This window comes from Pristiophorus japonicus, chromosome 16, assembly GCF_044704955.1.
Source record: "Pristiophorus japonicus isolate sPriJap1 chromosome 16, sPriJap1.hap1, whole genome shotgun sequence".
NCBI lineage: Eukaryota > Metazoa > Chordata > Chondrichthyes > Pristiophoridae > Pristiophorus > Pristiophorus japonicus.
The window spans coordinates 15,852,846-15,866,421 of NC_091992.1; the positions used below are offsets into that span (position 1 = coordinate 15,852,846).

The window sequence follows — 13,576 nt, forward strand, 5'->3', positions numbered from 1 at the left end:
TTTGATTTTTATATTTGCTAAACCAAACATGCTGAGATCAGGATTAAATATTGAAGGGATTGTGTAGAACTATTGAAAGTGCCATCAGCCTTTGGAAACATTTAGAACCCTTTTTTGAAGTAGCTGTTAATGTCTTTTTTGTATTCATAGATCTGCTGCATCTGTTTTGAGTGGTTGCGCCACTAACTATTCCATTATAACTTTAGTGAGCAAGATTACAAATTGCCACCTTGACTTTATCAATGTAAAGTCACTGGTGTGCAGTCATCCTCCAGCCTTATAGAATTTCTATCAGATCAACATTGAGAAGATATCTATTGTAAGCCTTCACTCATTAATGTTCATATCCAGTTTGGTATGTTACAGCATAAATCTATACAGTTAAACCGCCCATGAAAAACTCTTATTATCACAAACCTGTTGGAACGGCTTTTTTCCCTTGTGATGGGCTTCAAAACTTGAAGTAAATCATCCTCAACACTTCTGAGTATGCAGTGAGTAATGACTGGATCAAATTTGCACTGCTGCCGTCTGTTATGTGCAATGAAATATATTTGGCGACAGTGCCTTCAGCTGCCTGGGCCTTAAGCTCTGGAATTCCCTCCCTAAACCTCTGTGCCTCTCTTGCTCTCTCTCCTCCTTTCAGGCGCTCTTTAAAAGCTACCTCTTTGACCAAGCTTTTGGTCACTTGTCCTAATATCTCTATGTGCCATGGGGTCAAATTTTGTTTGATAACGCTCCTGTGAAGCGCCTTGGGACGTTTTACTGTGTTTAAAAAGGTTACATAAATGCAAATTGTTATTGACATACATTTAAGTAACAATAATTTTTTTGGATGGGGGAGTACAAATGAATCCAAGATTAAGATGAACTACACAGAGCAGCAAGAAGATCCCTGGGGCTATAATAGCTTTCCAGTGTACACACACCAATGCCATTTTCCCTCAACATTAAAGGAGTATTCCAGGTTTAGGTTCTGTAATGGAGTTGTCCTTGTTAGCAGCAGTTTTCATGAATTGGTAACTTCCAGATCAGAGTTGTTTTGTTGCTTCAGTCTAGCTTATATAAAGACCAGTGGTCGCCATAAAGTTCTTTTTTAAGCGGACGTTGAAAGCAGCATTACATTTACATATTCGGCACCAGGTTGGAATTGGGCAGTTATTTTGGATGCTGTGTATCTTAGTGTGAAGAACTTGTCTCAACATACATAACATAAGAATTAGGAGCAGGAGTAAGCCATTCACCCCCTCGAGCCTGCTCTGCCATTCAGTAAGATCATGGCTGATCTACCTCAACTCCACTTTCCTGCACTATCCCCATATCCCTTGATTCCCTAAATATTCAAAAATCTATCGATCTCTGTCTTGAATATCCTCAACAACTGAGAATTCAAAAGATTCACCACCCTCTGAGTGAAGGAATTTCTCCTTATCTCAGTCTTAAATGGCTAACCCCTTATTCTGAGACTGTGACCCCTGGTTCTAGACTCTCCAACCAGGGGAAATACCTTCCCTGCATCTACCCTGTCAAGCCCTGTAAGAATTGTGTATGTTTCAATGAGATTCTCTCTCATTCTTCTAAACTCTAGAGAATATAGGCCAAACAAGAAGTGTGTTTTGATAGGCAACATTTGGTAGGTTGGTGTATTGGAGTCTAGGAATTCAACTTGACATTGTAAATGATGGCTGTGGCCATTTGGGGTTTGGCCACTGTGCTTCAAAGGACCAGATGACTGAGAGTTTGAGCGCTGGTTGAGTGAAGAGGTGGGGAGCAGGAACATTTTCAGATTTGTGGGTGGGTGACTGAGGGAACAATAGGAGGGTGTGAGAATTGAGGATGAGATGGGAGAACGTGGAACACAGTGATGAAGAATCTGGGGCCGTGGTCCGAATTCGTTTGGGTGGTTTGTGGTCCGTGTCCAAATTGCATAACCAATCAAAATCTTTGTTATTTTTTTAAATATAACTCTGTCTCTGCACCTGTTTCTAATTTAGTGTTGTCGGCATATTTTACAGCATTATGTTTTGGTTTCAACATCCAGGCAATTTTAATATAGACTAGAAACAACAGGGGTCCAAGGATTGTCTCCCCCCCCCCCGCCCCATAAAAGGAGAGCTACACATGGAGGTAGAGAGTATGGCTGAAGTACTAAATGAGTACTTTGCATCTGCCTTCACCAAAGAAGAAATTGCCATAGACCTAGTAAAGAAGGAGGTAAAGGAGAAAATGGATGGGATAAGAATTGATAAAGGTACTAGAAAGATTGGTTGTATTTAAAGACGACATAAGAAAAAACTTTTACACAGCGAGTGGTTAGGTTCTACAATGCACTGTCTGAAGGGGTGGTGGAGGCAGACTTGATTACTGCTTTCAAAAGAGAGTTGGATAAGTACCTGAAGGAGAGAAATTTGCAGGGCTACAGGGAAAGGGCGGGGAGTGGGACTAGCTGAAGCGCTCTTGCAGAGAGCCGGCACGGGCTCAACGGGCCGAATGGCGGCCTCCTGTGCTGTAACCATTCTATAATTCTATGATCTGTCTTAGACAACATGAGTACTTTCATTCATAGGAACAGGAGTAGGCCATTCAGGCCCCTTTTCTTTTTTTATTAAGCTTGCTTCACATCAAATACTATGCTTTACCTGGGAAAAGTAGAGTGTGAGGGTCAGAGCTAAAATAAGTTGAGCATCTCGTTGGTTTTCCTTTGCCACAGCCAAATTTATTTCATGCTGAGAAATTACTGAGTTGAGACAATTGTGGTTCCTGAAATACTTCAGCTTTCAAACATGAGAAGACACTCTCATATAACTTCTGGTAGCAGGTCATTTGAAGATCATGAAAGTTGTTAGGGCCAAAATGAGGCAAACGGGGAATTGAACTGCTTCTTAAAAAAAATTATCTGAATTTTTAATTTCATATGCAAGTCAATTCTAAAGTTATTCAACGATCTTATACTTTGCAGTTGTAATAGTTTCCAGGTACTTTGGTTTTCATGTGCGCTACTGAAAATTCAACAGTGAATGTAGTTTAAGCATCATGCAGGCAAGTGAGAAATATTAATTCTGGATGAAGTGGCGTTGAGAAATTGAGATCTATGGCTCTAAATACAGACGCATAATGTGCTGTAGCAGACTTTTTGAGGAAATCCAGGTGACAAGCAATGTATTGAATTGCAAGGCATCACTACACAACAGAACAGAAGGAGCCACAGCCAGTAGATGGTTCTTGTGTCATATCTAAGGATGGCTTATGTCTTTTTCTCTGTAGTTATGCCACAACAGCAGGGGAAGTCATGTTCAGAATCTGAACAAAATGAATACAAAGCAACAAATGATATTAAGAAGCTGGTTATAAATAGAATTCATAATGTGGATTTCTTAATGGACTAGATTGCTATTTAGAATAAGTCTCTAGGAGGCATAATATCAAATATTCTCATGGCTACCTTCTAGAAATAGTATTTAATATGTACTAGATTATACAGCATGGGAACCAAGGAACTGATTGCAGGAGGGACATGCTGAATAATGTATATTCTAATGTTAAATTGATATCCCAGAGCTTTTTGTTCTTGCTGCCCTTGAGAATTCAAGAGCAATTTTGGACTTTGTTGTATATATCTGATTTCTTCAGAAGATGAAACAGTTTGGTGAAAATTCATGGCATTTCAACTTATGCATATTTATTTGGATGGAGTTTCACGAATGGCCAAATACCTTTGTCTCATTTCATATCTTTACACATTTGTATCCCACATTATATATAATTTTCTATGCTCAAATGCCTTAGCAGTGTAACAGTACATCTAGAGTTAACTTGCAGCATTTTCCCCCCATGTGTGCTGCATTCTCTGAATTTCTAAAATACACGCTTCATACTTCATTGCAACCAGCTGTTTGTATAACTGCTGTATGTGTACCTTTTACAACAGGAGGTGCCTGTCGACAGCTGTCTGCAGTGAAGTATGCAGTGAGTTCCCGAGGAGGTCAGACATTGAAGAATTACTGATGAAAGTTGCTGTCTGGACCTACAATTTAAAAAAAATAACATCATGGGCTATAGATGAATTCACCACATTTGGTGCATTGGAAAATGTGTCTCCTCCATTTTGACAGCTCTCCCAAGGGCTTGGCTGAGTTTGGTATCCTACCATTCCATGCACGACAACTATCAGTGCATGATACAGCAGCACAAAGTGCCAACTGGCCGTCCTGCAAGTGCTGCATTTAAAAAAAAAAATAAAATAAAATAAAAGGCTTTACTTCAAAAAATATAATTGGTTTATTCCACTCTGGATGGTAGTAGCTTTTCTGTACCATATCCAACAATAATTGATTGGAACCATTTCACAGTTATGCAAGTGTTATTGTTTCAACAAATATGAAACAATCTTGACTATTAATAGAAATAGAATCCAGAATATGTGTTGCAACAGATGTTTTTTCCTTCTGCAGCGTGCTCTGGTTTGACACACAATCTTGTGGTGCAAATATACTTTTTTGCTGACTAAAAAGAGTTCATCCTATTTTTCATGTGTTTTTAAATAGGTCATTCTTGCCTGAATTACAAAGCTGAAGAGACGAACTCCAGGCTCTCAAAGACTCTCGAACAAGTCTTGCAGGACAACACTGCCCTCCCGTATATCATCCAGTTCATGGAGATGCAAGGAGTTGGACATTTAGTTAAATTCTGGTTGGAAGCAGAAAGTTTCCGCTCCACAAGCTGGTCTCGCATCAGGGCCCACAGCCTGAACACAGTCAAACATAGCTCTTTAGCAGAACCTGCCTCCCCTGCAAACAGACATTGTGATGTTGACGTGCCGCTATCGCTTGGCTCCAGTACGTCTCCTGAGCTGGAGGCAAAGGGCAGTCGGGTTTGTAGTGGTGGAAAACTTAGTGTTGCAGACCCCAAAGGCCTGGACTGTGTAGGTAGAACTAAAACTTCTCCGAACCACTCATTAAACCAGAGTGGCAGTGATCTCAATCCATTGCATGTTGGGACATCAAGAACGGTAACCATTCTGACAGAGGCTGCAAGTCAAGAATCTTTCAAACCTGCATCCAAAGGACATCCACACCCAACAAGGCTGAAAGGCCTGTCAGGCAAACTGATGAAAAGTAAGTGTGCTTCTATCATTTCCCGTCAAAGATAATTACTTGATCCCATTTTCTCTTCTGTGATATGTTCATTTGTGATGCTCAAATTCACTTTGTTGCTGGCATGGAGAGGCTCTGTAAATCATTAATACAAAAGCAAAATACTGCGGATGCTAGAATCTGAAATAAAAACAGAAAATGCTGGAAATCTCAGCGGGTCAGGCGGCATCTGTGGAGAGAGAAGGGTGGAAGGGTCATAAGAACATAACAAGAAATAGGAGCAGGAGTAGGCCATACGGCCCCTCGAACCTGCTCCGCCATTTAATAAGATCATGGACTCGGCTCCACTTCCCTGCCCGCTCCCCATAACCCTTTATTCCCTTATCACTCAAAAATCTGTCTATCTCCGCCTTAAATATATTCAATGACCCAGCCTCCACAGCTCTCTGAAGCTGAGAATTTCATAGATTTGTAACTCTGAGAAGAAATTCCTCCTCATCTCAGATTTAAATGGGCGGCCCCTTATTCTGAGAATATGCCCCCTTGTTTTAGTTTGCCCTATCAGTGGAAATATCCTCTCTGCATCCACCTTGTTGAGTCCCCTCATTATCTTATATGTTTCGATAAGATCACCTCTCATTCTTCTGAACTCCAATGAGTATAGGCTCAACCTATAAGTCGACCCCCTCATCTCTGGAACCAACCTAGTGAACCTTCTCTGAACAGCCTCCAATGCAAGTATATCATTCCTTAAATATGGAGACCAAAACTGTACGCAGTACTCCAGATGTGGCCTCACCAATTCAGGTCATTGTCCCGAAACGTTAACTCTGCTTCTCTCCTCACAGATACCGCCTGACCCGCTGAGATTTCCAGCATTTTCATTTTTATATCTGTAAATCATTGTTAGCTAGTTATAATTAACTAGGATGGACAAAGTGATTACATTTCAAAATAAAATGCACTCCCCCAATGGCTTCGTGAGTTCAATTTTAAAGTGCCATTCAGACCTCCTGATAATTTTCACTGGTATACAGTTCATCACGTTGTTTACAATTTCTTCCTTTGTAAAGTAAAATGCATATTTTGAAATTATATTTTGCAATCACTTTGTAGCAGAGTAAGCTACAATTCTATCTTAACTTTGAATGAAGGGCTCTTGAAATGAGCTCCAGTTTGAGGCTCCTAAGATTTAATCTTCTGGAGAACTCTGCTGCAAGTAGGAAATGGTGAATGTATGTTTGTAACAATCTGTATGTAATGACTTGGTTCAGTTCAAACTATCCAGATTACTTTACAAAGAAATGAAGTATTATTCTGGTATAACGCTGTATAAACATCTTGGTAACATTGACGACTGAGTCAGACTCAAAAGGTGGGCTTGCAGTCTTGACACCAGGATTTGCGCACATAATCTGATTCTGGAGTGCAGTACTGGGCGAGTGATGCACTGTCGGTGGTACAGTCCTTTGGATGAGACATTAAACCAGTACCTGTTCAAATGGATGCTAAAGATTCAATGAGACTATTTAAAGAGCAGGAAGTTCTCTTGGGTATCCTGGCCAACATTTCTCACTCAATCAAGACCATCAAAAGAGCTAGGAGATCTTGCGATGATTTATCATCGTTTCTTCCTCAACCAGCAACAAAGAAAACTGATTCACTGTTAATTTATTTTATTGCTGTTTGTAGGAAGTTGCTGGCACGAATCGCTGATACATTTGTCTTTTTTTATAAGTCCTGCAGTTTGGAAGTAATTCATTTAGTGAAGTGGTTTGAGACAATTCAGCAATATTATGTCGTAGTCATCATCATCATCGAACTACAGAACACGGACGAGGCTTGCGTCTGCGTACATACAGAAGCTGAACTCCAAGCCATCATCACCGAGGGGTACGAAAGCGTGGGCCTTACACTAAACATATGTAAGACAAAGGTCCTCCACCAACCTGACCCTGCCACACAGCACTGCCCCCCCCCCCCCCCCCCCCTCCCCCGGTCATCAAAATCCATGGTGTGGCCTTGGACAAAGTGGACCATTTTCCATACTTTGGGAGCCTATTATCACCAAGAGCAGACATCGATGACAAGGTCCAGCATAGCCTTCAGTCGCCTGAGGAAGAGAGTGTTTGAAGACCAGGACCTCAAATTTGGCACCAAGCTTATGTTCTACAGGGCAGTAGTGATACCCGCCGTCTTATATGGCTCAGAGACGTGGACCCTATACAGTAGACACCTCAAAGCGCTGGAGAAGTACCACCAGCGCTACCTCCGCAAGATCCTGCAAATCCACTGGGAGGACAGACACACAAACATCGGTTTTCTCGCTCAGGCCAATATACCCAGTGTCGAAGCACTGACCACACTGGACCAGTTCCGTTGGGCGGGTCACATCGTCCACATGCCCGACACACGACTCCCAAAGCAAGCGCTCTATTCTGAACTCCTACACGGCAAGCGAGCCCCAGGTGGGCAGAGGAAATGTTTCAAGGATACCCTCAAAGACTCCTTGATAAAGTGCAACATCCCCACCTAAGTGGAGGAAGAGCATCCGGGAGGGTGCTGAGCACCTTGAGTCTCGTTGCCGAGAGCATGCAGAAACCAAGTGCAGACAGCGGAAGGAGCTTGCGGCAAACCAGACTCCCCACCCACCCTTTCCTTCAACGACTGTCTGTCCGTCCCACCTGTGACCGAGACTGTAATTCCTGTGTTGGACTGTACAGCCACCTGAGAACTCAGAGTGGAAGCAAGTCTTCCTCGATTTTGAGAGACTTCCTATGATGATGATGATGATGATTCTGGTGCTCTTAGAAATACAAATATTTTGTCAATGTTGTGTTTTTTGTTCAGTTTACTTTATTTGCTGGTGCGCTAATTGTACAGTGCTGACCCCCCCCCCCCCCCAAAAAAAAAACACTGGCCCCCAAATCAAGAGCTTCTGTTAAAAATGACGATTAAATATCAGGTAGCAAAGTTTCAGTGAGAAACCTATGTAAATTATGTCGTCTATCTTCAATCGTGACATAACAATTGTACTCAAAATTTCAAAATATTGAATGAATACAGTACAATTTTCAGACAAAGTAAATCCCCAAATTGAGCAGGTACTTGAACTCTGACACACAGGCAAAATACTGTGGATGCTGGAAATCTGAAATAAAAACGGAAAATGCTGGAAATACGCAGCAGGTCAGGCAGCATCTGTGGAGAGCGAAACAGAGTTAAAAGTTTCAGGTCGATGACCTTTCATCAGAGCTGGAAATCTGACTGCAGACAAGTTTTGCACTTTAATTCAGTGGTTGGATTTCTGAATCTACAATGATCATAAATAGGAGCAGGAGTAGGCCATATGGCCCCTCGAGCCTGCTCTGCCATTTAATAAGATCATGGCTGATCTGATCATGGACTCAGCTCCACATCCCTGCCCCCACCCCATAACCCTTTATTCCCTTATCGCTCAAAAATCTGTGTCTCTCCGCCTTAAATATATTCAATAACCCAGCCTCCACAGTTCTGAGGCAGAGAATTCCATAGATTTACAACCCTCAGAGAAGAAATTCCTCCTCATCTCAGTTTTAAATGGGCGGCCCCTTATTCTGAGACTCTGCCCTGTTTTAGTTTCCCCTATCAGTGGAAATATCCTCTCTGCATCCATCTTGTTGAGCCCCCTCATTATCTTATGTTTTGATAAGATCACCTCTCATTCTTCTGAACTCCAATGAGTATAGGCTCAACCTATTTTCATAAGTCAACTCCCTCATCTCCGGAATCAACCTAGTGAACCTTCTCTGAACAGCCTCCAATGCAAGTATATCCTTCCTTAAATAAGGAGACTAAAACTGTATGCAGTACTCCAGGTGTGCCCTCACCAATACCCTGTACAGTTGTAGCAGGACTTCTCTGCTTTTATACTCTCTCCCTTTTGCAATAAAGGTCAACATTCCATTTGCCTTCCTGATTACTTGCTGTACCTGCATACTAACTTTTTGTGTTTCATGCACAAGGACTTACAGGTCCCTCTGTACTGTAGCACTTTGCAATTTTTCTCCATTTAAATTATAATTTGCTTTTTTATTTTTTCTGCCAAAGTGGTTAACCTCATTTTCCCATCTGCCAAATTTTTGCCCACTCACTTAGCCTGTCTGTATCGCTTTGCAGATTTTTTTGTATCCTCCTCACAATTTGCTTTCCCACCCATCTTTGTATCATCAGCAAACTTGGCTACATTACACTCTGTCCCTTCATCCAAGTCATTAATATAGATTGTAAATAGTTGAGGCCCCAGCACCGATCCTTGCGGCACCCCACTAGTTATTGTTTGCCAACCGGAAAATGACCCGTTTATCCTCTATCCATGCTAATATATGACCCTGAACCCCGTGAACTTTTATCTTGTGCAGTAACCTTTTATGTGGCACTTTATCGAATGCCTTCTGAAAATGCAAATACACCACATCCACTGGTCCTCCCTGATCCATCCTGCTCGTTACATCCTCAAAGAACTCCAGCAAATTTGTCAAACATGATTTCCCTTTCATAAAACTATGCTGACTCTGCTTGATTGAATTATGCTTTTCCAAATGTCCCGCTACTGCTGCCTTAATAATGAACACCAGCATTTTCCCAATGACAGATGTTAGGCTAACTGGTCTATAGTTGTCTGCCCCCTTTTTTAAATAGGGGTGTTACATTTGTGGTTTTCCAATCCACTGGGACCGCCCCAGAATCCAAGGAATTTTGGTAGATTATAACCAACGCATCTACTATCTCTGCAGCCACTTTTTTTTAAGACCCGAGGATGTAAGCCCTCAGGTCCACGGGACTTGTCCACCTTTAGTCCCATTATTTTACCGAGTACTACTTCATTAGTGATGGTAATTGTATTAAGTTCCTCCCTCCCTATAGCCCCTTGATTATCCACTATTGGGATGTTTTTAATGTCTTCTACCGTGAAGACCGATACAAAATATTTGTTCAACGTCTCTGCCATTTATCTTTTCTCCATTATTAATTCCCCAGTCTCATCCTCTAGGGGACCAACATTTACTTTAGCCACTCTTTTCCTTGTTATGTATCTGTAGAAACTCTTACTATCTGTTTTTATATTTCGTGCAAGTTTACTTTCATAATCTCTCTTTCCTCTCTTTTTTTTTTTGTCGTTCTTTGCTGGCTTTTAAAAGTTTCCCAGTCCTCTGGCCTCCCACTAGTCTTGGCCACATTGTATGCCTTTGTTTTCAATTTGATACCATCCCTTACTTCCTTTGTTAGCCACAGATGCTTATCTCTTTTAATCTTTCCTTCTCATTGGAATATATTTTTGTTGCGAGTTATGAAATATCTCCTTAAATGTCTGCCACTGCTCATCAACTGTTCTATACTTTAACCTATTTTCCCAGTCCACTTTAGCCAACTCTGCCCGCATACCTTTGTAGTCTCCTTTATTTACGCTTAGGACATTGGTTTGAGAACCAACTTTCTCACCTTCGAACTGAATTTGAAATTCAACCATGTTATGGTCACTCATTCCTAGAGGATCCTTTACTCGGAGATCATTTATTAATCCTGTCTCATTTCACAGTACCAGATCTAACATAGCCTGCTCCCTGGTTGGTTCCGCAATGTACTGTTCAAGGAAACTATCCTGGATACACTCTTATGAACTCTTTCTCAAGGCTACCCTGGCCAACTTGCTTTGTCCAATCAATATGAAGGTTAGAATCGCCCATGTTTATTGCCGTTCCTTTTTTACAAACCTCCATTATTTCTTCATTTATACTTCGTCCAACAGTGTAGTTAGTGTTAGGGGGCCTATAGACTATGCCCACCAGTGACTATTTCCCCTTATTATTCCTTATCTCCAAAACTGATTCAACATCTTGATCTTCTCAGCCAATATCGTTTCTCACTAATGCACTGATCCCATCCTTTATTATCAGCGCTACCCCACCTCCTTTTCCTTTCTCTCTGTCCTTCCGAATTGTCAAATACTGAATATTTAGTTTCCAATCCTGGTCACCTTGTAAGGGCTATCAAATCATACCCATTTGTATCTATTTGTGCTGTCCACTCATCTATTTTGTTACGAATACTATGTGCATTCAGATAAAGAGCTTTTAAATTTGTTTTTGTACCATTTTTTTCCTGCTTTGACCCCACTTTCTGATTCACCTTTTATGTTTATACATTCTGTCCCTTCTTGGCACGCTCTGGTTTTCATTTCCCCCAGTGCTACCCAGCTCTACTGCCTTCTCCTTAGTCTTTGACTTAAAATTTTCACTCACCTGAATCCTCCACCCCCCCCCCCCCCCCGCCACTAATTAGTTTAAAGCCCTCTCGACAGCCCTAGTTATTTGATTCGCCAGGACTCTAGTTCCATCACGGTCTAAGTGGAGCCCATCCCAACAGAACAGCTCCCTCTTTCCCCAGTACTGGTGCCAGTGTCCCACGAACCAGAACCTATTGCTCCACACCAGTCTTTGAGCCACGTGTTTAACCCTCTGATCTTATTTACCCTATGCAAATTTGCTCGTGGCTCAGGTAGTCATCGAGATTATTACCTTTGGGGTTCTGCTTTTTAATTTGGCCCCGAGCTGCTCACACTCCCTCAGCAGAACCTCTTTTTGTTTGTCCTATCAATGTCATTGGTACCCATGTGGACCACGACAACTGGATCTTCCCCCTCCCATTCCAAGTTCCTCTCCAACCCTGAGGAGATGTCCTTAACCCTGGCACCGTCAGGCAACACAGCCTTCGGGACTCACGCTCTCGGCTGCAGCCAACCTTATCTATCCCCCTAATGATACTGTCCCCTACCACTACAACCTTTCTTTTTACTCCCCCCACTTGAATGGTCCCCTGTACCACGGTTCTGTTTGCTCATCCCCTCTGCAGTCCCTGTTTTCGTCCACACAGGGAGTAAGAAGAGCCTCGAACCTGTTGGACAAGAGCAAGGGCCGAGGCTCCTCCATCACTCCATCCTGAATCCCTATACCTTCCTCACTCGTAGTCACGCCCTCCTGTCCCTGACCACGGACCAAATTTGAATGAATTAATCTAATTCGTGTGACTAGCTCCTGAATCACGGCATCCTCCTCCCTGATGTGCCGTAGTGTCTGCAGCTCGGATTCCAGCTTATCAACGCAGAGCCTAAGTTCCTCGAGCTGCAGACACTTGTACAGATGTGGCCACCGTGGACCTCAATGGCGTCCACCAGCTTCCACATGGTGCCGCAGTGACACATTGTCTGCCCTGCTATCTCTAATGTATTTAATTAATTAGATTTAGTTTTTAGTTATTAATCCCAGCCCCTAATTTAAAGCAAGAAAAGAGAGAGAAAAAGTCACCAACCAATCACTTCCCTGCCTTCCGTGACATTGAATGTCGTCTCCCTGTTCGCCTTTGTCACCCTCTCTTACCCGCTCGTGCTGCTCCCTGTGGTGGCTGACTGCTGTTCCTTTTATCTCCGCTGCTCCTCAGGTGTTCCCTCCTAGGTCGGGGGGGGGGGGGGGGGAGGGTCGGCGCTGAATGATTCCACTGTCATCACTTGAAAGATAATGCAGGAGGCTTGATAAAGGTTCAACAAAAACAGCATTAGTGATAAATCCACAGAGCAGAATTTGACAAGTTTGGAAGTATATATTCAGTATTTTAATCCTTTTCAGCATCTGTTTAATAAAAGGGCCATTATTCTTCCAAATGTTACATTTTGGGGAATTAAAAAAAAAACTTTAATCCTTTATAAATGGTGCAAGCTCCTGGTTCAGATTTGTCTAACTTGTGATCACAGTAATTTTACGTCATTTTAAATGAAGCCAAACTCATTGAGATTTATTTTTTCACCGAGAGCAATGAAAGGCTTCGATTGTTGTTGTTGTTTCAAATTTCAGGATTCTCCATCGCAGTGCTAATTCTTAAACTCATGCAAATTGTGGGATTGTTCAAACACTACACACCCTCTCCTCTTCCTCCCTTTCTATCTCTTTTCCCCTACCCCCGCCTCCCAAACAAATACCACAAATAATAAAGATACCACGTGTTTATATGCAATGTAGATTTTATTTTATCTGAGAAAGACTTGCTTGAGGAAATGTTCCAATGTTGGCTTGCATTCTCCACAGTTTATAAAGGACAGTACTTGTCAGACTTATTTTAATATTCTTCAAAAACTAAATAGGAGCAGTAAAGGATGCTTGCATTTCCTCTGCAGATTCTGATACCTATTACCCTTAACTAGTCAGAGACGGATTTGGAGGGAGGAGGAAATGCTTAATGCACTGAAATTTAAAGCATATTAAGTTATTACCTACCCCGTGGTATAAGGTATCTTGTGCGTGATCGCTTGCAAACCTCTAATCTCTCCCATAACTAAGCTCCCAATCCCCAATTCATAAAAAACCAAAGCAAAGGTCTGACGAAGGGTCATTGACCTGAAACGTTAACTCTATCTTTCTCTCCACAGATGCTGCCTGACCTGCTGAGTATTT

The 13,576-nt window shown here is 42.0% G+C and overlaps 1 protein-coding gene across 6 annotated transcripts in view; it reads left to right on the forward strand.

The window, feature by feature from the left end:
- akap10 (A kinase (PRKA) anchor protein 10) overlaps nt 1-13,576 on the forward strand; it is a 100,434-nt gene that overhangs the window by 41,115 nt on the left and 45,743 nt on the right. For all 6 annotated transcript variants that reach the window (XR_011587241.1, XM_070857042.1, XM_070857038.1 and 3 more), the window contains one exon: nt 4,545-5,114. Coding sequence is in view for 5 of the 6 variants with exons in the window: in XM_070857042.1 (XP_070713143.1) it covers nt 4,545-5,114 (570 nt within the window). In the remaining variant the exon portion in view is untranslated. The remainder of the gene's footprint in view (nt 1-4,544; nt 5,115-13,576) is intronic.